This window comes from Megascapheus bottae, chromosome 6 (assembly GCF_031878675.1).
Source record: "Megascapheus bottae isolate mThoBot1 chromosome 6, mThoBot2.hap1, whole genome shotgun sequence".
Classification (NCBI taxonomy): Eukaryota; Metazoa; Chordata; class Mammalia; order Rodentia; family Geomyidae; genus Megascapheus; species Megascapheus bottae.
This window is the reverse complement of record NC_143514.1, coordinates 49,095,293-49,123,199: the sequence shown is the minus strand read 5'-3', so window position 1 is coordinate 49,123,199 and position 27,907 is coordinate 49,095,293. Positions and strand designations below refer to the sequence as shown.

The 27,907-nt window shown below is 48.4% G+C and overlaps 1 protein-coding gene across 4 annotated transcripts in view; it reads right to left on the bottom strand.

The window, feature by feature from the left end:
- The window catches only part of Ssbp3 (single stranded DNA binding protein 3), a 152,344-nt gene extending 124,842 nt beyond the window's left edge, over positions 1–27,502 (bottom strand). For 2 of the 4 annotated variants that reach the window (XM_090334768.1, XM_090334770.1), the window contains exons 1-4: positions 27,054–27,499; positions 25,968–26,040; positions 25,678–25,739; positions 23,198–23,282 (exon numbers count right to left, since the gene is read on the bottom strand). In XM_090334768.1, coding sequence (XP_090190894.1) covers positions 23,198–23,282; positions 25,678–25,739; positions 25,968–26,040; positions 27,054–27,109 — 276 coding nt within the window. In that variant the 5' untranslated portion in view covers positions 27,110–27,499. Of the gene's footprint in view, positions 1–23,197; positions 23,283–25,677; positions 25,740–25,967; positions 26,041–27,053 lie in introns of all 4 variants that reach the window. The other 2 variants (XM_090334767.1, XM_090334771.1) reach the window with 2 other exon arrangements.
- Between the last annotated feature and the right edge of the window lie 405 nt (positions 27,503–27,907).

The window sequence follows — 27,907 nt, the reverse complement described above, 5'->3', positions numbered from 1 at the left end:
AGGCTGCCCAGAGCCATGAGATAGTGCTGACCAGGTTTCAGGGGCAGAGAAGAAGAAGAAAGAGAGGAAGAAGGACAGGAGGGCAGGGGAAAGGAGGGGAGAGAAGGGGAGGGGGAAGGAAAGAGCTATTGTGCTGGCAAGGCCCCATCCCCTAGAGCAAGGATCAGTTATGCAAATGAGGTCCCTCCCTTATAGCCATCCACTCCTAAGACTCCTCTCCCTCAGCTTCTCTTTTCCTCCCTTCACATGTGCAGAGGCCCAGACCATTCAAAAAGAAACTTGCCCTTCCCCCTAGTCTCTTGTCCTCAAGCTCAGGAGTTCCCACAATCCCACTTTTGAAAAGCTTCTGACCAGCCAATTCCACAATGTCTTGCCCTACTGACTGGCTCTTCCTTTGGGCCCAGAGGGTTAATAGGAGGAGAGGGGAGAATGAAGGAGTTCACAGCTGGGAGGAAGAGCCAGTGATGAGACCTAAGGATGTAACAGTACATGCACACACCTCTGTTTCAACTTCATTAGTTCTCTCAAAGCAGCATAATGATTTGAAAGGAAAAGCCAGCTTGGGGCCATGCCCTCAGCATGCAGTCATCCTGAACTCCTACAAACCACGTAGAAAATTTCTCTGCTGGCCAGGTAAGAACTTCCGGCCAGGGGCTCCTGCACCCCTTACTCTTCTTTTCTCAGGATATGTACTTTTGATCGTTTCAGTTTCAAATTCCGTCAAACATCTAAATTGGGAATCCCAGCTCGACCACCACAGGCACATCAGAGGTGGATAGGCAAAACAGCACTTATTTACAAACGGTGATGCAAATCTGTCCCACAATTCTGAACACCTTTGGTATGTACCTCAGCCACTGTCCAGTGAAGGCCAGTGAAAATGTCATCTGTCACACTGTAACTAGTAACCAGGATAAGGACACAACCACATAGAACCTGGCACCTCTGCTACAACCCCAGTTAAGTTTTTGCCAGCTCTGAAATAAAACTGTTAAAACAAAGCCTGAATGTTTTGAGTCCTTTCCATAGACAGTTATGTCTTCTCTCACTGCCTGGGCATATAGTCCTTAAACCAAGGGCATTTAAAACATCCTACTCAGGGAATGCCAGTAGGCTAGCTCCAAGCACTGCATTTAAAAGGCAGGCAAATCAATAAATGGCCAGGGCCACCGGCCTCACCTCATCCCATTACTGAGCCTGAAGAGCTGAGGACACAGCCCGCCCCCTCATCCAATTTTTCCTCACTCCAAAACCCAACCCCATCACACTGTGGTCCTGTGCCTCTCCCCATCTCCCTCCAAGCTTTGCCTCCAGCTGGTCCTGGAGGTTACCTGTACCCCAGAAAGGCAGAGTGCTGGGATAGCCCAGTCTCCAACAGTGCCCGTGTTGGGCACTTACTGTATACCAGTTCTCAGTTCTGTATACACTTAATCCTGAGATGCTAGTCTGGGCACTATTATTACCTCCCTTTTACAAATAAGCATATCAAGGCTCACAGAATTATTAGGGTCACTCAGTGGCAAGAAGGGGAAACTGCAGTGCTGCCCACATCTGCATGAGTGTATTTCAAATACCTCCGAGACGCAATTTTTGTTTTAAAAAAAAAAAAAGCCCATCTTCTTAGTAATGGAACTAGAGACAGCGATCATACACAAAATTAAAGAGGAATACATTTCCAACAGCTTAGGCAGAGTAGCATGTCCTTACAAAGGTGATAAAGGAATGAAGAATAGAAAAGAAACATGGCTTTTGTGACAAGATTTAGGACAGGGATGACAAAAACGTACATGTAGTCCTAGAATAAAATGTTTTCTGAACATGGACTGTAATGTTTTGAAATTCATGTCATTTCCTGTAATGTATGATTTTAAGCCTGTACAGTTAAATTAATAAATAATACCATAAGCAGGAGAAATACTGCAAAAAGCAGCAGTGCAGACATACCAGCACACAATGGTTCTACACAGCCTTGGCACAGTGATACCCAGACAAATCAGTAGGAGAGCCTCTGGAGCCTAGGGCTCTTGGCTGCAACACATGCAGAGCATCAGAAGCAGATGCCCTCAGACTTCTGGCCCAAGAGTTCCTATCTTCACTAGAAGGAACTGAATTGAGCTGGGCTCTCCCATATTCTCGGCAAATTCAGTTCCTGATAGATTTCCCCCAACTTTCAGTTTTTCCCCTCTTAATCCCTAGTGGTTGCTGACCCTCATTTAAAAAGGATTACGACACTATCCTGTAACAAACGGAGTGTATCACTGCCCACAAGTGTGTGCTACACTCCACTGTACAAAGAACTTGAGCCCAAAAATGCCTAGAACCACTCAGGGCAAGAGAAAGAAGGGGTAGGAGGTTCAGTCTCTAGACTGAGCTACAACCTCTGACCCCTCTTGGTCAAGCAGAAACCCACAACAATGCTACTCCCTCAGAAGGGGCCAAACTTCAAAATCCACCACTACCTCTCAGAGGTGGGGGGTCAACTGGTTCTCTTGAGTCCCCAGCCCTGAAAGCAGGCCTGGATTCACTAGCTACTTCTGCCTCAATGAGAAGTTAGGCCTGGCTGAGTTGGGGCCTCAGCTGAGCTAAGTTTCATTGGTGAGTGGCCAGCGGGGTACAAAGGAAGGAACCACTGGGGGAGGGGAGGCCACAGAGCTGGAGGGCTGGGACAAAGGGGACAAGAGACAAAGGGACAGGAAAAGAGCCTGCTTTCTCTTCTGAGGAAGGAACTCCTCATTCAGTCTAATATTTCACTAGCACATCAGCTCGCAAGCAATGCACCATCGCACATTTTAAGACGTGGTTCTGGAAGCTTGACACCCTTCCCGCTTGGGCTAGACACAGGCTCTCACAGACCCTCCTGCCTGTCCAGGTCCCTTCCCAGCCTACTCATTCAAAGTCAGCCAGGCTGCCTTTGATGGCTGCCTCTTCAGCTGGATTTGCCACCCTGAAGAGAGACAAAGAATTATTTATTTGAAGAAAAGGAACCCCTCAAAGTGTCAGCCAGTGGCAGACGTGATACTTGCTGCACAGGGTGAGGGAGATGCCGGCTGGCTTTCTAGTGTGTGGGGGTGGGGGCTCACTTGGCACCTCAGGCATGCTCTAAAGCCCACCTGTGCGTCCCTTTGTTTTGTTTTTTTTTCCTTCCTGAAGACAACTTACCTACCTTTCCTACCCTGAAAGTGAGAGTGTCCAGGCCCTCCCGGCCCAAGAGGAGAATGGTTGCCATGAAGATGGTAACATCCAAATGTAGGGGAGCTCTGCATGGCCAGGTGTGGACAGGGGACCTTAGGGCTGCCTTCATGGAGACTCACCACCCTCCCTGTCCTTACTTGATTTGGATTTAGTAGAAGAGAGATGTAATCCTAACACCTAGCACCGGAGCCTAGGACTGTGCTAAGGAAGGGGCAGTTTAAGGGCAAGGCCAGGAGGATGGTTTTAACTAGCTACAGAAGAAAGCCACCAGTGCCCCTACAACAGGAATCAACCCCATCTCCCTGCCCATGATAAGAGTCCTACTATTCTCTAAACACAGCTTCTTCTCTCAAAACCTCCCTACACTGTGCCAGGGACAGCACAGTGCAGTGCGGGACCCTGCTCTCCCCCAAAGAATGCAGCAGATAAGGCCATAAGTCTTTTCCACTCACTACTCTAAAACATCAGACTTTTACTGAGCATCAACTGAGCCAGTCAGTCATTGGAGGGTGAGGGGTGATCACTCTTGCACTGTGGCTGGGAAGGGGTCTCTTGGTTCCACACTGGGTACAGTGGGGGCTCTTAAACAGGAACTTACTAGCTGAAAACCCAGAAGAGGAAGGTCTCTCTGATCAGAGGGAAGAAAATGGATGGTAGCTAGTCTAACTGGAGAGGCTGCTCCAGGCATCTCCCTCTCATGAAGTCTGGCCTCTGCTCCCAGATCAGTCAGCATAGCCCCTCCCTGGAGCAGCGGACGCTGTCCCCTAGGGGGATAATACTCCTGTGGTGTGCACAGGCAAAACCACACCAGACTTCTTTTCCTGCCCACCCTCTCCCCCATGAGCCCTCCTCACCCCAGGATTACACCCTACACAGGGCTCCAGCAACCCGGTCTGCCATATAATTAGACTGAGAATCAGGCCACAGTGGGCTCTGGATCAGAACCAGTCTCTCCACTGCGTGCAGTGACAGCTTCTGTCCTGGTGAAAAGAACGCCGTAGAGACACATGCTCTGTGTTAAAAACATTTTCAAAGAGAAGGCAGGAGGGGGAAGGAGCCATCTGTGTATCTCCAGTCTGCAGGGCAGCTCTGGAAGGCACACTGGCTTCCTGAGCTGCCGCAGCCTGCAGCACCCCAGGCCCTAACCCTGGCCCTCATTCACTTACTCACTCATAGGAGTGGGGTACTCTGGGGCACCTGTGTCTCTGAGGCCCCTCCACCATCCCCCTGGCTGCAACCCTGGGCTGGGGCCAGGAGGGCGAGGAGTTAACATTTTTGGCTAAACCTAGAAAAATGAACTAAGGTCTGAAAGAACAGGAGCCTCTGAAATCATCCTTTGTCCTTGTCATTGAGCTCATGTGGATGTCAGTTTCTAATAAGCAATGTTTTTTATGTTGCTAGAATGATAGCCTTTCAAGGGCATTTCTGTCCCTCCAAGGGTTGACCCTCACTTTTCTAGGCCTCAGCAGCACCCAGATGAGGCCCAGCTCACACTCACATAGGCTTCATTCACCACAACTCACCAGCCCCAAATCACAGAGCTGTCCTAAGGGGTGCAGCCTGGCATGAATCAGGTGGCGCAGTGGGAATAGTGGGCTCCCTCACTGACCGAGGGTAAGCTAGGGGTTCCATAGGGAGGAAAGCAAGAGACTTTCTTGTGCCTTCCTCACCTAGCCAATCTGAGCCAGCAGAATAAGGCTTCTATTTAAATACACAAACCCCTGATCAAGGAAAAGAAACAGTGCGCAGACTCTGCTGGCAAAGGATCTGCTAGTGTCCCTTGCTTCAAGTAGCCACTTGGCAAGAGGCAACAAGCATTTGAAAAATGAAAGAGTAGTCCGATTAGATGAATATCTGAGAAAGCAAATATTTATGATGACCCACAGGTGTACATTTGGATAAAAAGTCTCCTGAACTGATACTATTAAGATGGTCTTCACAGAAAGTGATAGTTTAAAGGGAGCGAGTAAGTCAGACCTGGAAAAGTCTGAAAAGTCAGCTCAGAAGTAAAGAAGCTCTCCACCAGGGTGTGGCTGGACCTTCCTAAAAAAACAGATAAGAGCTACTCACAATTAGAAGCAAGGGGCTGTACTCAAAGACCAGGGGCCTAAGTGGAAGCCACCCTCACTGGAATTTTGTTTGTTCTTGGCTGAGCAAACAGGAGTCTTCTCAGATAATGCAAAGGTCAACTGTAGACTTGTAAGGTCTGATAAAATCACCAACAACCCGGAATTACAAAGGCCAAATAATATTTCAACACAGATATGCAGGTAAATTCCATGGATGAGAACCAGGCTATTGTCCATCATCCTCACTGCAGAGACCTTGTGTTCTGGATTCTAGAAATCATCCCTGCCCACTCAGCTACTCCACAACCCTCTAAAACAAGCAAAAGCCATGCAGGCACTTGGACAGCCTCAGCATCTCCAAAGTCAGCAAGCACTGGGTGAGAGAAGAACAAGCTAGTTCTTACACATCTCTAAGGATACTTCACAGCTGAAGCTCCATTGATATGTCAAAGATCTACTTCAGAAAAGAATAGCAAACACCAAGGCCAGAGCTGCAAATGAGCAGAGCCACAGAGACACTTGGTATGAGGGTATTAAGACTTCAGGAAGCCTTTAAACTCACACAAGGGCTGGGGTGGTGAACAGCCTCATGACACTTCTCATTACCTTATCAGTGAACAAATGCTTAATTAGATTTCCATCAGTCGGATCCTGAGTTTACAGAACTCACCAGAAAAATGTGTCCCCTAGAGGTCAAAAATGACTATCAGGGGGCCAGGAGTGTGGCCAGTGGTAGAGTGCTTGCCTAGCATGCACAAAGCCCCGAGTTCAATTCCTTGGAACCACATAAACAGAAAAGGCCAGAAGTGGTGCTGTGGCTCAAGTGGTAGAGCATTTGCCTTGAGAAAGCTCAAAAACAGTGCTCAGGCCCTGAGTTCAAGCCCCAGGACTGGCCAAAAAGAAAAAAAAAAAAAGACTATCAGAAGTTTCTCAAAACTCAGCAATAAATTGAGACATGAATAATGAATATAGGAGGTAGGCACCAGTGACTCATGCCTGTAATCCTAGCTATTCAGGAGGCTGAGAGCTGAGGATTACGGTTCAAAGCCAGCCTGGGCACTGATGTCCATCAGACTCTTACCTCCAATTAACTGCCAGAAAACTGGAAGTGGCCCTGTGGCTCAAGTGGTAAAGTGTTAGCCTTGAGCTGAAAAGCTCAGGGACAGTGCCTAGGCCCAGAATTCAAGCCCCACTACCAACAACAACAACAACAACAACAAATATGGGGCTTCCCCAAGAAGAGAAAGAACTTAGGAAAAGTGCTCTAATGAGAGAACAGCATGTTATAGAGGCCCTGAGGCGGAGGATTTGGTATTTCACTATCTTAGCTAGGGCCTAGCAGTGCTATGTAAATTTCAGAGGTCATATCCTATTCCAGCAACAAAAAATACATAGCCTAATGTTTATTTCAATATACAGCAACATTTCAAATGTTCACTCAAAGAGTTTGAGGCCTTTCTTTTTCCCAATACATGTAAGACTACCACCTTCTCATTTCTCCCTGCTGTCTACCCTGCTATTCCTGCAGTGGTCTTCTCAGAGTAGGAGCTTCTATTTCCTAACCAGCTCACATGGTCTCCACTTTAGGCCACACCCTAGCTCATAGCTTGTCCCAGCTGTCTGTCCATGTCTCCAGAATAAGCAGGCCAGGCAGGGACAGGGGAGGAAGTGTTTCCTAATGAAAAGAAAAGAAAAAAAAAACCCAACTATAGGGCCAGGAAGGAAGTAGGAAGTCATCCTGAGTGGAGAAACCCTGAATGAGGCCAGACAGAGCACAGCCCCAGTATTAGGCAGCAGACTCTCCTGGGAAGGAAAGATCTTCTGGAGACAGAAAATAGATGGGACACTTCCCACCCTTGTAAAGGACACAACATGTACTGGGGACATACAAGCATTTCTAACCTAAAAGCATTCAGCTCCTATGGCTCTGTCCTCTGCTGCTCTCCACCAAAAACAGACTTCAGGAGAAAATGAATCAAGTTTTACAAGCTTCCCTATTTACCCAGGGCTACAAATCTATCAGTGGGGAAGCTTTTAAAATAAACTCTCTCCTAGCACTCACTGTCACTTCCTTTCTTCTACTTACTCTCCTCCTCCAACCTACACACACACACACACACACACACACACACACACACACACACACACACACACACACACACACACACAAAGTACCATCTCTTACAATACAGCTTCAGCTGTAGACCTGGAATCTGATGAGAAATCTCAAGTTCAGAGCAGACACTAGTCCATCTGTATCTGTCATATGTCATAAACACTCTGTTCTTATTCCTGTTTCAAGCATACCAAGAAAAGCTCCATAGACAGGGATACCTTCCCCAGAACACTGACTACCTTTCATTCTGATTCTTTAGTCCAGAAATATTTGTGGAACATTTTCTATAGTCTCTACCTTGTCCTCTCCAAAACAGTACTAAAAGTTGAGTGTAGTGCCCAGGTTACCCTGCGAGGAGAGCCCTGAGTACAGATGAATACCCAGCCTCTGTGGAGAGCACAGTAGCTCAGGCCTATAATCCTAGCTACTTTGGAGGCAGAAATGGGGGAATCACTGTCAAAGTATAACAGTTTCTAAGACTCCATCTCAACCAGACTGTGCAATGGCACACACCTGTTGCCACAGCAACAAAGGAAGCACCATGGCTGGGCGCAGTGGCAATGGCCCATGCCTGTCATCCCCAGTGACATGAGTAAGCACAAATAAAAGCACAACCCAAGCTGACTTGAGCATAAAACAAGGATCCTGTCTTGAAAACAACCAAGGAAAAAGGAGCCAGAGACATTACTCAAAGAAGCAGAGTATATTCCTAACAGTTAGGTCCTAAGTTCAAACCCTGGTATCATTAAAACACACACACATACAGAATAAAACTCTGTGGTACACTTAGTTCCCCAGCACTCCTGTCAATCAGACAGGAAAGTTACAGATAAGAGACTCCTTCAGTATGTCATTAAGTACCATCCAGGGGCTGAGAGTTTGGCCTAGTGGTAGAGTGTTTGCCTAGCATGCACAAAGACCTGAATTCAATTCCTAGGTACCACATATGTAGAAAAAAGCCACAAGTGATACTGTGACTCAAGTGGTAGAGCACTAGCCTTGAGGAAAATCCAAGGACAGTGCCCAGACCCTGAGTTCAATCCCCAGGACTGATGGGGGAAAAAAACAACAACAACAACCATCCAGGGTGAATTTGTGCTTCTGCCCATGGGCAGCTCCAAAACGGTTAGCATGGGTTTCCCAGGACACACAGGCTGCCCATAGACAGCAGCGCTGACAGAACTCTCAAGCCCTAGCTTTCCAGCAGTCCCTGAGCCAGACAAGCCAAGCCCGGGTGTCTTCCCGACCTAAGCTCTTCTGAGGCTTGAGGTCACTCAAATAAAAGCAATCAGGTACACAGCCCTCTTAGTTCTTGATAGCTGCCCCAAGAACTCCCAGGACCTGAGGGGGTAGAGCAGGGAGTCATATGGCTCCCTAGCTTAAGAAGATCTCCAGGCTGTGCTAGACCCTACTTTCTCAAACCATCTTGTCTCCAGCAAGACTCCTCCTTGTCTTCCTGTAAGCAGCCTTCTTCTCTCTTCATCTCCAACCCCTACTCCTGGGCAGCTTGTTTCTCCACAGTTTTCAACTCTCCTCAGCTACAAAGCAAAATTTTCACTCTCTAAGGAACTTCCCACAAAGAACACTATAAAACCAGAACTGAAGCCAGGTGCCAAAGACTCACATCTATAATTCTAGCTACATAAGAGGCTGAGATCCACAGGATCATGGTTTGAAACCAGCCAGGGCAGAAAAGTTCAAATCTCCCAAAACCAGCAAAAAGTAGAGCTGGAGGCCTAGTTCAAGTGACACAGGCCTGGGAAAGTGGCAAGCCCCTGATACATGGTACTCAAATCTCAGTACTGCCAGAAAACAGAACTGTCACTCATCTGCCCTTTCTCTCACTGGGATGCATGGTCAGTTGTTTGTCACAGAAGGAATCCATTCTCATAGTTTTCTGCTAGGTTCAGTCTGTTACTGCTTATTTTCAGGAACACACACACACACACACACACACACACACACACACACACACACACAAACAATACTGGGATGCATGGTCAGTTGTTTGTCACAGGAGGAATCCATTCTCATAGTTTTCTGCTAGACTCAGTCTGTTACTGCTTATTTTCAGGAACACACACACACACACACACACACACACACTGATGTTGAGAGTTTGGAGAAATCCTAAAAGAGAAGACCATAGATTGACTGGTGGGAGCTGAAATCTAGGATCTCACAGAGTAGCCAGAAGTTACACCATGCCTCCCCTCAGGAAAGAAAGGATTTCCATCCAGCCCTCTCAAATGCACCAATGTAAGCATTCCGCACCCCTCTGAAGTCCCTCACACCCCACAGAAGGCCTTCTCGGGAATTCTCCTTCAAAAAAGCACACTTTACACGTTGAGTGTCTTCACTTCCTGAACCATTCAGAATTAGGGAAAGGGGGGAAATCCACGTCTGTTTCTGTTTGAAACTGTCAAAATTAGCATTCAGTAATTAAAAATCACACCCTTTCTCTTAATAACCTAACCAGCATGATACAATCAGGTTGTGCCAACTCTTTAATCTAATTGACTAATTACAGATTTTAATTTAGTCAGTTACTGAACAACTGTTGACAATTTGTTTTCATTAGGGACAGAACAGAATAAATATTTAGGCTTCCAGTCACAGATTCCTGTGATCAGTTCTCCACCGTGACCCCAACTTCAGAGCAATGGGCTCCAGTGCTGTGAGCATCCTCAGACACAGGTAACCCCGCTGCTTTCGGGCCACTGGGCGGCTGCCACCGCATCCTAACAAACCTTCCAACAAGTCCCTCTATGGCAGAACCTACACACAACAGCCTCCATTCCCAAAGAGGCAATTCCCAGATTCACACACATCACTCAAGAAGTGGCAAACACTTAAACGTTGTGAAGAAAAATAAATTCAACACTACGTGTCACTGGCTTTTAAACAACAAAATAAGTTAACAGTCAAAATAGGTTTATCTGCATTCATCTCACTAGAAGCAAACTGTCATTGACATCTTTTTATTTCAAAGACATATTTACAGGCTTCTGTAGTAAAATGATCCAATTCCTTCAACATAAAAGCTTCTTCAAGGTCCTATCCCCCAAAAGCATCCAAAAGTTGGGCACAAAAACAATGTAAGCCAGCTTACTCCCATGTCCCTAGTTACATGGGAAGTTGAGCTTCAGGGCATCACTGTTCAAAGCTAGTCCAAGCAGAAAAATGACTGAGACTCAATCTCAATAAAGCTGAACAAAGTGGTACCACCCTGTCATCTCAGCTACAACCCAAAGCATAAATGGGCAGACTGAAGTCCAGGTGCAGGCTGGGCCAAAAGTAAGATCCTGTCTCAAAATAAACAGTGCAAGGATGGACTAAACAGTACCTGCCTAACAAGCAGGAGACCCTGAGTTAAAATCCCAGCACCACAGAAAATATGCATGCATACATACATACATACATACATACACACACATACACACACACACACACACACACACACAGAGGGAAAGAGACGGGGGGGGGGAGTATAGTATGGCTTAAAGTGTAAGAGAGGACCTGGATTCAAGTCCCAACTCTCTTATTTAACAACTTCATAACCATGGACTCATGATTTCCTTATCCAAGAAACAGGATCATGCCAGGTGCCAGTGGCTCCTATCTGTGATCCAAGCTATCAGAAGGCTGAGATTTGTTCACAGTTTAAAGCCAGCCAAAACAGGAAAGTCCATGCAAATCTTATCTCCAATTAACCACCAGAAAACTGGAAGTGATGCTGTAGCTCAAAGTGGTAGAGTACTAGCCTTGAGTGAGAAGGCTCAGGGACAGTGCCCAGGGCCATTAGTTCAAGCCCTACAACCAACAAAAATATAAAATAATATACTGCTCTTGTATTCCTCTGTCCTCATGCTAGAAATTAAGAAATAGTGACCCCAAAAGACATGACCCACTAAAGGGTCATTTAATGGGGAGACTGCATTAAGAAAGCTGATATCAAGACTGGTTATCCAATGGCACATCAACTCAAGAAGATGCCACTTCTGGCAGGCAGCAAACACAGGATCTCTGCTTCTTCAAGCCCATAGGGAATAGTCAGAGGGTTCCCCAAGGGTCCCATGATCCTGGGGTTTCCACCCTCCCAGCTGTATTATACACCCTAATGGGGAAGCCTGTTACACATCCCAGAAACAGGGGCAGCTTATCTGCGTAGATCTAAGTATTCTCCACCAGAGCCAACTCTGCATTCTAGCCTCACATGTCAGGACACTGTGCTGGTGCCAACAATACTGATAGGCAAGTAAGGGAGCTCAGCTACAGGCTACCGTCCCAACCTAAGTATTCTAGCCAGATCCCTGGAAAACTTCACTGTGAACATATATTTTTTTGTAGTTCAGCAAGGATTGGGTCTGCCATCAATAGAAATAGAGCATAAATTCTCTGTGTTTCTGCTACCATTCTACCAATCTGGTGAGCTCACACTGGCTCCACTGAGCAACCAAAGAAGCTCTAACCAGCTTTAACCAGTACCATCCTTCATTAAATCAATAGGGAATCTGGGCTGGGGATACAGTTCAATGGCAGAGCACGTATGTATAGAGGCCCCTAGGTTTGATCCCCGGGACTGTAAGAAAGTAAATAAATAAAATCTAATGGTAACTCAACGCTTGCAATATCTTTGTAAATAAAGTATCTTTGAGCACAGAGTCCACAGAGGTGGCAGGACACAAACACAAGGAGACTTTGTAAATGAAGAGCTAGAGAACCTTTGTCTTCCCAGATGAAGTTGTTAAAAACTTGTCAGTCTCTCACCCCACAATGAAGTTAGAGAAACTAAGCACTGTCAGCAGGGTTCTGCCTTCCACTCCCTAAGACCACTCCCACCCAGACCTGCCAGCCCAACACCAAACCACATCAGCCATGCAGTGGGTTGTCATTAATCAGGCAGATACCAAATTTGATGTCAATGAAGAAAAGCAAGATACTGTAGTCAAGAGAACACTGGAAAAGAGATAAAACTAAGCTCAAGTCTACAGTCAATAGGACTGAATCCCTTCCATTGCCTCATTGGCTAAACAGGAGTAAAAACAGAATCCAACTTCCAGAGCTGTTGATTATTACATGAGATAAAATTAAGCCCTCAGAAACAGTACTTGGCAAACACTGAGCACTCAATAATTGCTCACTATCTTTATTCACTCTTCACAAAGTGGAAACAATGCTTATCCTGTCCAAATGGAGACAAAATTGCATGGAAATACATTTTCAAGGGCTTGTGTCCATAGTAATGCTCAATAAACCTAATGTCATTAAATAAGTGATTGACTATTTTACTGCTGTTTAGTAACAAGTCCCTCCCCTTGAAATCACCACCTCAACTTCCCAGATCCACCCCCAAAGACAACTGCTGTCTCAAACATTGTGGGGGCCACAGAAAAAACTGATTTCCACCTTGTGGCCTCTCCAAGTTCCCCTTGACAAAGATGCTGGCAAAATGATGTCAGAGAAAGTATGTGGCGACAGTCAACTAGATTTAAGTTCATTTTCCATAGCTTGGGGTCAGAATCGACCGAGGCACTCTGGTGATCAAGTTTTCTGCAATTCCCTATTCCACACATTAGCTCGCTGACAGAAATTCACCGCGGTATTTAAAGTGGCAGCCATCACAACTAACTCAAATTGTATTGGCTTCCCCGATGCTGAAATGCTCCGCTGAAACCATCAATTGGCCAATTCGGAGATAACGTGGTGGCTGAAATTCCCTGTCATGCTGTAAAATCCCTTTTGCAGCAGCTCATGGCTCACAGATCTGCAGTGGAACCTGCGCCCAAAGCTGCGGCCAGCACTGTCTTGTGTAACCCAAGTGGCTGGCAGAGCAGGATCTAGCGGGCAGCAGCACTGCCAAGGGGAAGGGCCTCTAGAGAGAGGATAACATTTTCTACTGGAAGCAATGAGAAAAGACCAGCAAGCAGCACACACATGCCAGGCACCAGACCTGCCCACTGGGCGCCTGCCCCCTCCACACAGGCTAGGTGGCCAAAGCCACAGGCGGCGCTCAGCCTCTCCCAAAGAAAGCTGTAAAATTCCTGAAGGATGGCACAGACGTGGGCACACGTACCAGCCTTACAGGGAGAGTCTCTAGAGCCAACAGCAGCCATGACAATCAGGAACCCTACAGTCTCACAAGCTGGCCACGTCACCACCCTGCTCCAGGCCTCATTATGCCTACCTGGAAACTGCAAGGAACTGATCTCAGAGCCTTAGCACTGTCCTTGGGCTTTCCTCAAGGCTAGCGCTCTACCACTTGAGCCACAGCACCACTTCTGGCTTTTCTATGTAATATGGTACTGAGGAATTGAACCCAGGTCCTCGTGCATGCTAGACAAGCACTCTACAACTAAGCCAAACTCCTGGCCCCCTCCTGTTGAACTGCATTCTATGACTGGATGGTTGGTTCAGATTTCAAACAGAATTCTCAAAAGACAGTCATAATTCACAAAGCATGTTCACATGCTCTCACTTGACTATCACAGGCCAAACAATCCGTCCAATGTCATGTGGAGGAATCAAAACTATACCCTGGTCATTCCAGTCCCAATCCTGTGAATGCTCCCATCAAGGCCCCAGCACCTACGGTACAGAGCCAAGCAAGAGGCTGGTGTCCTGGAAAAACAGCCCACCAACAGATGGCTCTCCTCATCAGTGTGCAAGGCCATACATAGCCAGTGTCTCGAGTGGAAAGGCTACCATCCAGCCTTCTTTGGCCGGGAAAAGGAGGATCAGAGGAGAGCCTCAGACAGCAGCCCCAGGGAGCATCATGCTTAAGGCCAAAGGACCGTGAAACACAAGTGAAATGTCAGCTTCACCCAAACACACAAAGAACAGAACACAAAACCTGCCCTGGGAGCTATGCAAACAGCTGTCACTAGGAAGAGACAGGGAACTGGGGACACTGGGCCCACTGGGTGTAGACAGGATGCCCTGAGACCTACCCTTAGGATTCTCCCTGCAGCCACAAGACTATTCAAATAACATCCTTCATGGCAGACCAGGTCCCCCCACATTCCATTCTAGACTGCTGGAGGAGCTATCCCATGCCAGTCAGCTGGGTAAGCTGCAACCTTCTTAGGCTTTGCCTATAGCTGGATGGATTCCACTACTGAGATATAAGAGTGCCCCAGCACGCACACAGAGTGAGCCAGCCTGAGGATCCATCCCAGAGGTGGGAGCTACTGCTTACTCAACAAGCAGGTATAGGGTCCTTCTCTGTGTTCAATGCACCAACAATATGCAGCAAACAGCAGAGACCAAGTCCAACCACCTAATGAGACCACCATGAATTACCAGATGTGGTGGGAAACCTTTCTTATTACAGATCTGGAAACTGAGACTTCCACTCCCAATCACTGGACCTTTGGGAACAGATCCAACTTTAACTGTCTCTAGGCCAATGGCTTTCACATTTGAGTTGAGACCCACAGTAAGACAAGGGTTACCTGATAAACCCAGGGCACACTTACATTTATGTACAGTTGTCAATCACTAAAAGCAGAAAAAATATTCATGTTTACTCAGTGGGTAATTATCAGTCATGACCCTCTAAGATGATTTTTGATGAATTAATGGGTTACAACTTGGTTTGCAAAACAATACTTATCCATGTGTCACTCATCATTCTTCATTAAAACATGGCTTCACCACACTTGATGTCTGAGCACAAATCAAATAGCACAGTATGGCTCACTGACCTCCAGGTTCATTCACAATTCTATGATAGGACCCAGGAATGAGTGTGTCTAGGGGATAAGATAAAGTTTCTGCCTTCAAGGAGCTTTCAGGCCAGAAGGAAGAAGGGAAGAGACTCCAACTCCCCATGAAAGCAGGTAACCAGTGAGTGAGGTTTCTTTTTCTGTCATTTTTGTTGTTGGCTTTTTATTTTTGTGCCAGTTCTGGGGCTTGAACTCAGGACCTAGGCACTATTCTTGAGCTTTTTTTTTTTTTTGGCTCAAAGTTAGCATTCTACTCTACTTGAGCCACAGCTCCACTTCTGGCTTTTTGGTGGTTAATTACAGATAAATGTTTTGTAGAATTGTCTGCCTAGGCTGGCTTCAAACTTTGATCCTTAGATCTCACTCAGCCTCCTGAGCAGCCAGGATTACAGGTGTAAGCCACTGGTGACTAGCCCCAGTGAAATTTATGGGAGAGAATGGAAGAGAGATCTTCCCTCCTAACAGGCCAGGGGTGGGGGCCAGCCACATTCCACACTGGGATGTACTTTACAGAAGGATCCGTTGATAGAGGAGCAAAAATGCCATGTCATGTGCTTTGGTGCCATGGGGAAAGGCCTAGAGGCAGCCAGAAAAGCACCTGTTCCAGATTCCTGGCACAGAAGTAGAAAAGGAGGAAACAGATACAAGCATGGGCCAGGTATTGGCAAGGGTCATCCTGGTGCCATCTGATTTCATCTTCACAAGCAGCAGGCTGGAGTGCACGTGGCATATGACACCCCCATCTCCAGCATTTGGGGCTGCCTGACCCAGAGATCCATACAGCTCCTCAACAAGTGAGCGTAGGGCCACACTTCACTGTCACACACCTCTCACACAAAGATTCCTCTGCCCCAATCTCTCCTGCTGCCAATCATTGTACACCCAGCCATCAGAAAGTAGAGCTTTCAAGGCCAGGAAGACCAGCACATGCCTGTAATCACAGCTACTGTGGAGGTGCAGAATGGGAGATCATGGTTTTAAAAGCTAGCTAGGGAAAAAATTAGCAAGACCCCATCTCAGCCAACAAGCTGGGTGGAATAATCCTAGCTACTACAAGGGAGGCCCAAGCAACAGGAGTGCAGTCCACAGAACAGTAAGGCTCTACCTGAAAAATAACTAAAGCAAAAAATCCGGAGTGTGGCTTACGTGGTAGGCCCCTGAATTCAAGCTCCCAGTACCAACCTGTGCAGGGGGCAGCACAAGGACAGTGGTGGTCTGCCCATTTAACAGAAAGGGGTGAGGCTGAGGAGTGAAAGCTCATAGCTCACCAGGAATATGAGGCTACAACTCACACCTAATGCCTCACAGAAGGCCCTTTAGGCCTTACCATTCGAACTGAAGCAGCACACATAGGCGTGGCCCAGGACTCCTCTGTCCAAAACAGATAAGGACTGAAGGCATCTCTAGGGAGTGTTTATCAGTGCCAGCTGTGGCAGGACCACCAGCTCTGTCTCTTATGAGGATGCAAAGCTAGAACAAGACTGCTATACAAGGATACAAGGAGGGCGCCCGTGACACATTAGAGGAACCCTGGCTCAGGAGGGCATCAAAGGCAAAGTCAAGGGTCCAATGCCCCTTCCCTAGGGTCAACTTGCTCTCTCTGAAAAATATGCTGGTAGGAGTTTTGGGACTGTGAAGAGTAATCAATCTGAACAAGCATGACCCAGGCAAAAAGACAACCATTGTGCACAGATCCTATTACTCAGCACTCGCCATATCATGCCGAGGAACTGCCATTCACTTCCCATTGTATAAATGGGGAAACTGAGGACTCCAAAATCTGCCTGCCAGGAAAAATGATAAATTTGAACATGCACTCAAGGCTGAGCCTAAGCCTCTAGTTAGAGCCAAAATTTTCCAAACTCCAGAGCAGTCAAGACCCAGGAAAAGCAAAGCATAGTACAGATAGTTTCCTAAAACTCATCTCTCCAAAGCTACAGAGAACCCCATCATGGGGTGAATAAAAAAACAAGCAGTGTATGTCTCTTTGCTGTCAGCTCCCAGAAACATGCTTGTGTGAATCGCTTAATGCACTTGTGCCGTGGTCAGAATTATTACCAAGCTAAAAAAGATTAATTTTTCTAAATACTCTAAAGCCTCAGACACTATTATAAAAGGCTACAGCCAGTGTAACATTCCTGTTATCTTGGCTGACAGTGGCTGGCAGGCCTCAAATACAACCCCCACACTTCTCCTTCCTACAACTTAAATACTCACACTCCCACACAGACAGAGGTGGCCCAGGCACCTTGGGCCTAAGGTTCCCACTAGAGAACTAGTCTCTCTTACACAAGGGAGATGAACTAAGGGATACTTCGGGAAGTGCTGGGTGTCTCCCGGCTCCCTTCAAGTGTTGGCTGGCACAGAGCTCACTCTCAGTCCAAGTTTGCAAATGCTTAGCTAACAAAGATGGCATTATGCACAAGGCTGGTGCACACTGCTGGTCTGGGAGTTCAAATGAAGTGACCACTGCCAAAAACTTTGTTTGGGTCCCCACTGCTCCCCCCGCCTCACCTCCCGCCTTGAAATAAAGGGCAAGCGTTTGCAATGTGGGGTCTTGCCGCCACTTGAAACCCATTAAGGTGGCCACATTGCCCGAGTTCTGGCAAAATGCAATTCCAGTCCTTCATTTAATGTTTAATTAGCTACCGATGGAGAAGTCTGGCAGCCTCTGGGGTCAAGAGGAGTTGTAGAAAACAGGGTGGGAGCCCAAAGAAGGGACTCAATACAAAGTCTAAGCTCTAAGAGGAAGGGGTACAAAACAAAACTGTATGCATTTTTAAAATCTGCCACAGAAGGATGCCAAGGGTCAGAGCCAAAGGCAAGCTATGAACTTGCCAGGACCTCGGGGCAGATAGCAAGACTGGCTTATCATGGAACAGCATTCCCCCAGCCCTTACAGCCCAGCTGCAGGCCTCCTCCTGCTCCTGCCCCCATTGCCACCCAGTCATTCCCCTCCTTCCAGTGGGCTCTGGCAGGCGTGGCCACTCCCTGCCTGGCAGGAACCTCAGCTCAGCATATCCACGAAGAACCCTCTCAAATATCACTCTGCTATTTCAAACCCACCAAGGACGCTGGACCCCTGCCACCTAGCCACAAATACCTCAGCTCCCGCCCACGCCCACGACTCTGGGGTACTATCTTCCTTAACTAAGCTTCCCAGAGATGAAGTCTCCCAACCAAGGGTGGAAGGAGAGATGAGTCCAGCATAAAGGGGGCTTCAGAGCAGCAAACTGGGGCAAGCAGAAGAAACTGGATGAAGTCACAGGCCTCCCTGACCATTATCCTTCCCAAGTTCTTCACTGGGAATCCCAGGGGAACTGAGATTTGGGGAGCAATAGCCCATAAACCCCCTGAAATCATGTACAAAGTCGCCTTCGTGAGAACATATGCCTTTTCTGGAAAGAAAGCCCATAGCTTTTTATTACATTTCTCCTGCCAAAGCCAAGAACCACTGCACCATAACAGACCCACTTTTCAGGGCTGAGTCAGGTCTCACTTCTGCTGGTGACTTGGTCACTCACCTCCCAGGAGCTTCACTTTCATTCTGTTTCAGACATTTTTTCTGCAAGCAGGTACCAGACATATTCCAAATCTAAGCAAACATGCTCCCTTTATTTGCAAGGAGCTGCTACTAGATGAGAGTTATCAAAAACAGAGCCATAAAATGGAAAGAGGAAAATTCTAGTCCTACCCTGTCCTCTCCTAAGCTTGTCCTTAAGACAGGTCTCAGTTTCTTCATCTATAAGCAAGGCAGCTATAAGGCCTAAGTATAATGATGCTCCAGAAAGCCAGCATCTTTGGCTCAGAGGTCACACTACAGGGCTCACTCACTCTGTGTATCTCCTGCCACCAGAGGGATAACAAATAACCATTTACCACAGGTGGAAAGCATTGGCAGGGTCTAGAAAGACACCAGAGACACTGCTACCCACCCAAAGCTCCACCCTAGGGAGCTTCAAGGGGAGAAGCAGCCAGACAGTCCAGGTCTATGGTCTGATACACTCTTTGCTGAGAGTGCCTATTCAACAAAGAACAGATTAGACTAATGTGCCAGAGAACCCAGAGGGACCACCAGTGGGACCCCAGGGGATTTCCTCAACACTGAGGGGAACAGCAAGGAAATCACACCAGACAGCCAGCAGTCATCCTCCTGCCACCTCAGATGCTCTTCTGATACAGGGCAATCCCATTTCTCAAAAAATTCCACCCTAGTACTCAGTCCTCAGCACACCATGTTACCATTGGCTAACATTAGGGCTCTTGGGCTGGTAAATAACGAGAGCCAAGAAAACCCAGTGGCCAGGTGTGATGGGGGAAAATAGATGCTGACTCATAAAAACCCACCAAGTCAAGAACAGTTTAGACACCCTCTCTACCAAGTCACCTGGTTCACTCCAGGCCCAACAAGTCTTAGTCTTGACCTAGTAGGAACCTGTGGGATCACCTGACCTCTGAACCAGCCATCAAGAAGAGAAATGACTTTCCTAAATCATGATATCATTCCAATGCAAGACTCTTTTCAGGGACCTTCTATCTGAAGTCCTTTCGAACCCACAGAAACCAAGGCCCCCTTCTTCACCCCTCTGGACTAGGCACTTATTACCCACAAAAGACTATATCTGATATCAGGCTACACAATGCACACCAATGAGTCTTCAGCTTTCCTGGACAGAAAATACTAGGCCACTTTACACTCTTACTTACGGGGCTAGGAAGTATAGTTCAAGTGGTAAAATGCCTGCCCAGCAGGTGCAATGTCTTCAGTTCAATTCTTAGTATGTCCCTGCTCAAAAAAGAGTGGGAGGGGCAACACTCTTATTTATTCTAGGACTTACAACAACTTGCTAGCTAGTGTTAAAACTGTCATATTAAAGATCACACACAGAATTCAAGCCATTAAAGGAATACCTTGTGATTCTCTAAGCCCAAATCACAAATCACCTGTGTTCTTACCCTTAACTCCCCCAGTCTATCAGCATGTCCTTTTACTATATAAAAGAAACTATGAGGGCAAGGAGCATTGTCTAGTGGTAGTGTGCTTGCCTAGCATGCACAAAGCCCTGGGTTCAATTCTCTGGGACTCTATACACAGAAAAAGCTGGAAGTAGCACTGTGGCTCACTTGAGTGGACAATGCTCAGGCCCTGAGTTCAAGCCCCTGGACTGGCAAAAAAAAGGAAGAGGAGGAAGGGGGAGGGGGGAAAAGGAAGGGAACAAAGTATGGGGGCTAAAGAGATAAATAGCATATAGACTCTGCCATGGAAAAAAATAATAAGCTGCAACTGAAAGACAAACATGAAAAAGCCAGAAGAATACAGAGAAATGATGCCTACCATTGACCCCCTAGGGCCGGGCCAAAAAGGATTAAAAACAGACTTGGGTCAGTTATGTGTCCACCCGGTTCTGACACTGTGATTCCATCTCTATGCCTCAGTTTCTCCATCTACAAAATGTGCTTCCTCATAGAGTCACTGGCAGAATGAAATGAAGGACTGAACCCCCACCGTGGTTAACACAAAGCCCAGGATGTTGATGTAGTAGAAATGGCTTTTATGGACAATGAAATGAAATGACCACCATGTGCAGAAAATCACCAGAGAAGTCCTCTGAGGGCCAGCACTACGGAGCACATAATCCCATCGACTCAAAAGACTGAGGTAAGATGACCTAGAACCACAACATAGTGAAGTCTCCAAGGAGAACATAAAAGTTAGATGTGATTTAAGTGGACAGAGATGCATTATAGGCAAAAGAAAGAGAGGTCAGCGAGAAGCTGTAATGATTCTATCAACAAGCAGAGTATTTCTTCTTTTTCCAGTTGCTTCTCTGCTACCACCCCTGCAACTCAATGCCACCTCTTCATTCTGCCGGTCTACATGAATCACCTTATTCCTCCCCACTGTGACTTGACTCTGGCTGCAGGATACCAGATGGATCCCAATCTAGGAGAAGAGGGTTTGATCTTCAGATCTATGAGTCACAGACCTCCATCAGTATGACCTCATCTCTGAGCAGCATCTTCTAAACGTCACAATCTGCACAAGTCTACTGAGCCATTCCTTAACATGTCACTGGCAGCAAAGTATGTATAAGCTTCAGAACAGCACGCTGTCATGCTGTGCCAGGACAGGAGACCAAACCACAGACTGCCCGAGACTCTCATAGCACTCTAGAATAACAAACCTGCTTCAAAGGTACCAGTGATACCTCTGAAAGGAAAAAGATTGCACAGATCCCTGACATCAAAAGACTGGCTTGAGGGGTTTAGGAGGAGGAGTTCCTTGATAGAGTACTTGCCTGTCACTCACAAGGTCTCTGGGCTTGATTTCTAGCATTTTTGGAGGACTGAAGGAGACAGAAAGACTGGCTGGATTGAAACTCCACCCATATGAAACCATTTGCCAAGTAGGACTGACCCGTTTATAAGTCTTTAAAAAAAAAAAAAAATTGAGCAAGATTTTTGCTTGGTAGAAAGATCAAATTCATTGAGTATTTTTACATGGCTGCTTCCTTCTAAACCCTGGAAAGGACATAAGAACTGGTCCATTTCCTCAGCATTCTATTCCAAAAGCATACTAACTTTTTATTACTAAAAAGCTGGTAGCTCATGCCCATAATCTTAGCTACTTATAAGGCTGAGATATGAGGATCATGGTTCAAAGCCAGCCTAGGCAGGAAAGTCCATGAGATTCCAATCTCCAATAAAGTACTCAAAAAGCCAGAGTAGTACTGTGTATCAAGTGGTAGAGTGTTGGCCCTGAGCACAAGAAGCCTAGGGACAGCACCCAGGCCCTGAGTTCAAGCCCCAGGATCAGAAAACAAAACAAAGTCCATCATACCAAACACGCTCAAACCCAGTGAACTTCCCATTCAGTCTCTCAACTTATACTACTGGAAACATTTTTACCATATCTACATCACTAAATTAGACAACTTATAAAATTCACCCACATGAGATCTGGTCTCCCAAGCCAGTTTCAAACAGCATGCAAAGGTCTTGGATGGCCTGGCCAAGAAGGTAGGACCTGATGGTGTCCAAGAACCAACTTCTTTAACCAGAGCCTGAGAACCATTCCTACCCACCTGATACTAAAGAGAAAGACCAAATAAATAATCTACTATGTACACACACTCTACATGTGATACACATACACATACACACACATAGACTCACTTTCTAGGGCCAACAAGAACTGAAAGGAGGCCACACAAGACCTATAGACACTTCTCCTCCCATCTTCCTGTAAGGGAAACCACACCAACTTGCTTCAATAGATCATAAAGTATGACCACCCAACCCAAGTTCAAAGTCCCCTTCCCCATTTATTTTGCAGGAAATTGCTGTGGGAGTTGGAAAGACATGAAATTATTTGTCTGGAAAATAATTTCATAAACCTGAAGACAGTCAGCCAGACAGAAAGCAAAAGAGCAGAAAGCATTAAAGTCTGATGAAATTATCACTTTTGAGTAGACTATTTGGGGCAGAGGATCACAAATAAGCTCAATATCTCAGCATACTCATCATCCTTTTAGATCCTATTAGATACAACAGATTCCATCCTCCATCCATAATTTGAAAAGACTACTAGAAGGCAGGGTAAGAGTCCATTCCATCAAATTTCTCACTCAATTACCCCTTCTGAAACATAGGTTTTACATTCGGTTTTTTTGTTTTGTTTTGTTTTTTTACTTTTTGATTGTGACCATATATGTTTTTTTTGTTTTTGTTTTCCCCTTAAGTCAACACCAAACAAGTTCAGTCCCTTCCCAACTAATTGTCTACTCTGAATACAAACCTTCCATCCAGGAGTCTAAGCTCTACAAACACCACTTAATTCTCCAGATAGGCGTCTACATTTTTTTTTTTTTTGCATTATGGTAGCATGATAAAAATACCATTCAATAAGTTAAAAGTCTGCATCAGGAGGGTCCAGAGAGGTGGACCACAGGGAGATGGGGGAGCAAGAGAACAGAAAGGCAAGCAGAAAATAAAGACCATTGCCAATTGGCTGTGTAGATGTTTTCGGTACTAAAGAAGGTAGAGTTATCCAACCCTGTAATTATTGCCAGGATTAAAAATTTGTTACTCACGTAATCATGAAAGGCTTTTGCTTCACTTGAATGTTCACAAGTGTCTCTCCTTTCAGGAGCTGCACAGTAAAGGTCCCAAAATACGCTGCAAGTCAGAAAATAAAATAAGATCAGGTTACTAATTATTACTTGTATACATCCAGCAAGTGCACAATTCATGGTATTAACAGCACCAGGTCTCCCAAGATTTTCATTGGGCAAACGCAGCCTAAAAACAAAACAAAACAAATCCAACCTCTCTTCTGACAAGCCAGGCATTTACACAACGAACAACGGTTTGTTTCCACCAAGCACCTCCTCTGTGCTGGATGCCTCTCACAGCCGATATTGTTAGAGGCTACCAGACACTAAGAAAGGGGATCCTCTCCTCACTTTATATGCTTTATACACAAGGCCACTGAGGCTTGTAAGGATTCACAGCACACACCCATGGATCACAGGTGTTAATGCAGAAGAGAATCCACGCCTATCCCATGTCACTCCAAACCCAAATAGCTGCATGTTGTAAAAGAGTAAGTTGTCAAAGTCAGGGCACAGCTATGATTCACAGGCACAGCAATATGGGCCACTCTGGCAATGAAGGGAATCTTACAGGTTCTTAATCCCAGAACCTGCACCCCCACCCATCCACCAAAGAACACACAGCAATTAGCCCTAGGAGAGGCTGTGGACAGCCTCTTGTCCCTTGTTGAACAAGACATAAGGCCCTCTTTAGAAAGCACTCATCCAGTGAAGAGTGGTAAGGTGACAAGGGACCCAGAAATGGCACCCCAGCCTCTGTTCTGTATGAGTCCATATGGTCACTCCAATACTGTTAGGAACACACAACACACAAGTCCTTTACTAACCAGAACATAGTTATACAAACACAGAAACACCTCCAAACCAGACACCAAGGTCCAGACAGACCCAGTTTGAAGGGCACAGTGGGACCTTGAACTGTGGTCTGATATGTGAGCCAGTTCTCCTGGCTGAATCAAATCAGCTCCGGTTATCACACAAGCATCTCACTCAAGGTGTGTGGATAAGGCAGTCTGCCCATCAGCATAGGATGCTCCAGTGTCTCTTCCCGTTCTAGAAAGCCTCAGTCATTTGCTCAGTGTCAAGTCACACTTAGTCACTTCTAACAAATCAGACCTCAGCTACTCAGATCCACCACAACCTGAGCTCAGCACAACCAACCTCACACATCCTGGTACCAGGATGGAGAGGCTGTAGGGGACTCCATGCAACAGAAAAACCAGGGGCTTGGCTAGCTGCAACAGGGACCTGAGGAATGTTCCTCCTGTTTTCAGTGCTACACATGGATCAACTCTCCACACAGGAAATTCCAGTCCCTTCTAAGAAATTTACACTCATAAGCCCAAGTTTCTTCAAGATCCGGGGCAATCAGACCTGCCAACCTCATCCACAACTTGCGCCTAAAAACAGACAGCCAACCTATCACCCACCCTCATAGGTGGAATCCTTGCGCCACACCAGACACCTCCAACTCGGCAGTTGGCAGGTTGGCAGAAGTAATTAAAAACTCATTTTCTCTGCACAAGTTAGAACAGACACTTCCATCCTCCTGTTGTTCAAAGAGACCTGAAACAGTAACCTAATGCTAAAGTGCTAAGATCCCAAGATCCCAATACATGGCACTACATTCTCCTACACTCTTCCAAAATATCACAAGCTACCCAATTTTGTTCTCCCTTTCGAAAGAATGCGGAAGATTTCACCTATCAGTCCCACAAAACCCCCACATCACACCCTAATGACAAGTCATTGTCTAGGACCCTGAGCCTCCCTCCTGCCAGCAGGTTAGACCTGGATAGGTCACAGATAAGGAGAGAAGAAGAGAGGGAGAGCCCCTGAGGACAGCTGCAGACACCCTGCCAGGCCTACTCTGACCAGTTAAAAATTCTGGATAATACTAAGCTTTGTGGTTTCAGGGATGCTGGGGGTGGGGGAGCACAGGGGAAAGGAAGGTCCAGTCAGTGTGAATCAGTGTGCAGGAAGTGCAGCCCTTTCTTGCTTTTTCTCTGGATCTCTGGAACAGGTCCACTACTAGATGTTCTCTTGAGACCTGGAGCTTATGGAAGAAAGAGGAAGGGACAGCCCAGTAGCAGAACAGACCTGGTGTCCCCTTCATCTGCCCTGCCCCCACTCTCCCTAATTAAAGCAGCATGCAGGATTGACAAAACCCTTCTAGTTTTTTTCCAAGCTCTTGCCTAGTGCCCCAGAGTGAGACAGAAAAGTAACAAGTTTCTACCCTGGCCCAGTAAGGTTTTCCTTGGTTTTTCCACAGAAAAAGAAACACCAGAGAAAAACTTCAGGCAGCAGTCTTTGGTCCTTTTCCTGCTTGGCCAGTTTTGATCTGGGTGCACAGCAGAAGTGAAGGGTGAAGGGCTGCTCCAGGTCTCCTGTCTTTTGTTCACTTGGACCCAGGGTTCAGAACAAAACACACACATATACAAAACTATCACACAACTTACCACCACCACGAGTGCAGAAACCCAGGAGGTTCTCCCAGCGTGATGTTCTTTTCCCATCGAATCTGGAACAGAGGGACCAGAGAGGCTGCTTAGAGGGGCAGAAAGGAGGGACAGACAGGCAGGGGCTTCCTGGAGCCAAAAGGCTGTGAAGACCAACTAACAATAAATGCCAAAAGGTGATAAAAATTCAAAATGGTGGCCACAGTGGCTGCTCCTGAAAACAAAGGCTCTAAGAAGAGTGGGGAGGAAGGGGTGTCAAGAAACTGGATGTTGGGGGGGTGCCCACTCACCTCTGATAAGAAGGTCTGTGCGGATTTCTGTGCTCCTACGTGCAGTAAATATTCGTAGACGTATAAAGCTAACCTGGCAAGGGGGTAGAGGGAAGAGAGAGAAAGAGAGGGTCAGATCACACTGAGGCTCTCTCTGGACCTTGCCAGCAGGCTCTGAACCCCATCTCCACAGTCCCATTGTAACCGCGGGCAGAGGTGAGCGGCTATCACCTCAAGCATGGCCCGTGGAGTGAGCAGTTAAGGGGTGGGTACCAGGAACGCGCTGCCGTGGGTCTGGAGAACAGGAGAACCCCCAAACTTGAACTTCCAGGCAGGCGCCTGGGCCAAACCCACCACCTAGGCAGGTCTCTCAAACTCACACACCACCGGAGCCCAAGAGCCACCCTCCCTTTCCTGATCTACTCTTCCTGGCCACGTTCACCCGGCCTGGGGGTCCGAGCAGATACAGCCCCGGTCTGGGTGACCGGCGAGCTCCGGAGAGGGCAGCAAAGCGCCGCCCTCCACACCTCCCCTCAAACAACTGTCCCCCCACGCCTGGGGCCGAGCCGGCGCCGCCTCCCCTGCCCAGGCGGGCGCCCCGGAGGGCGCGGAGCCGGCGGCGAGGCCGCGGACAGAGAAGGGAGAGCGCTCCCGGCCGAACAAAGCCCCCGGCACGCACTCCTCACGCCGCGGACGGACAAAAGGAGCCTTCGGGGCTGCAGAAGCCACGCGCCCCCTGTCCGCGCCCGGTGGGCAAAGTGCGGCCGCCGCGGGGAGCGCGGGGCTGGGGCGAACGCACCGGCTCGCGGCGGGACCTCGCCCACCCCTCGCCACGGACCCCCCGCGCCCGACGCGCCCCGCGGACACCAAGTGCCGCTCGCCAGAGGCTGGCTGCCCCCGCCGTCCCTTCCCCGGTGTGCCCCAGCCTCCGCCGACTCCCAACAATGGGCTCCCCCACGCCGCCGCCACGGCCGCGGGGAAGGGGCCCGGCAGGCGCGCGGAGCCCCGGGGGCCCCCGGAGGGTGAGCAACCCCGGCCCCCGCCCGCCCACCTGCCTCCCACCGCCCGCAGCCCGGGGCGCGCGGCCACCACTCGCGAGAGGCTTACTTTTCCCGAGCCTGCCCGTCCGAGGGCACCGCCGAGCCTTTGCCTTTGGCAAACATGGTTTGCAGAGAAGAGGGCGCCGAGCCCCGCCGCCGCCGCTGCTGCCGCTGCCGCCGCCGCCGCCGCCGCCGCTACCGTCCGGTCTCCCGAGCTGCCCTGCTCCCGGCCCCCTCCCGGCGATCGCCCGCTTGCTCGCGCTCGGCTCGCCGCGCTCCCTCCCTCCCCGGCGCTGGCTCCGCGCTCTTTCCAGCTGTCAAAGCGTCAGCCCCGGCCGCGGCCCCATCGCCCTGGAACTCCTCCCGCGCGGCTCGGCCTGCGCTGCGCCGCCGCCCGCCCGGCTGCCCGCCGCTCGCTCGTTCGCTCGTTCGCTCCCCGCGCGCCCGCCGCTCGGCTCCGCCTGCGCCGCCCTCTGCGCCTCCGGCACCGCTGCCGCTGCCGCCGCCGCCGCCGCTGGTCTACTTGGAGCTCAACCGAACGTGGCTGCCCCGGCAGGAGCGCGGCGGGCGTCCACGCCCCGCGACGGACGGCCGCCCTGGCCAATCGGCGCGCGGGGGCGGGCCCGGCGGCCGGGAGGGACGCCTGTCAGCGCGGCCGCGGCAGTCCCGCTGCGCCGCCTCCGCCAGCCGCTGCCCGCTTCGGCGCTGGCCGCGGCTGCAGCGAGCGAGCTCCGGCGCTGGGATGGGGCGGGGACCCTCTGGGCTCCGGCTCCAGAATGGGGGGCCTGGCCAGCGCTCCCGCGGCGCGCACGGCGGGGGCCGGGGCGCTTTGGCTGCGTCCGGGGGAGGCGGCTCGGACCCCAGGCGGAGCGACCCTTCCCCTCCTGCGGGTCTCTCTCCCCTACCCGCCTCGCCGCCCCC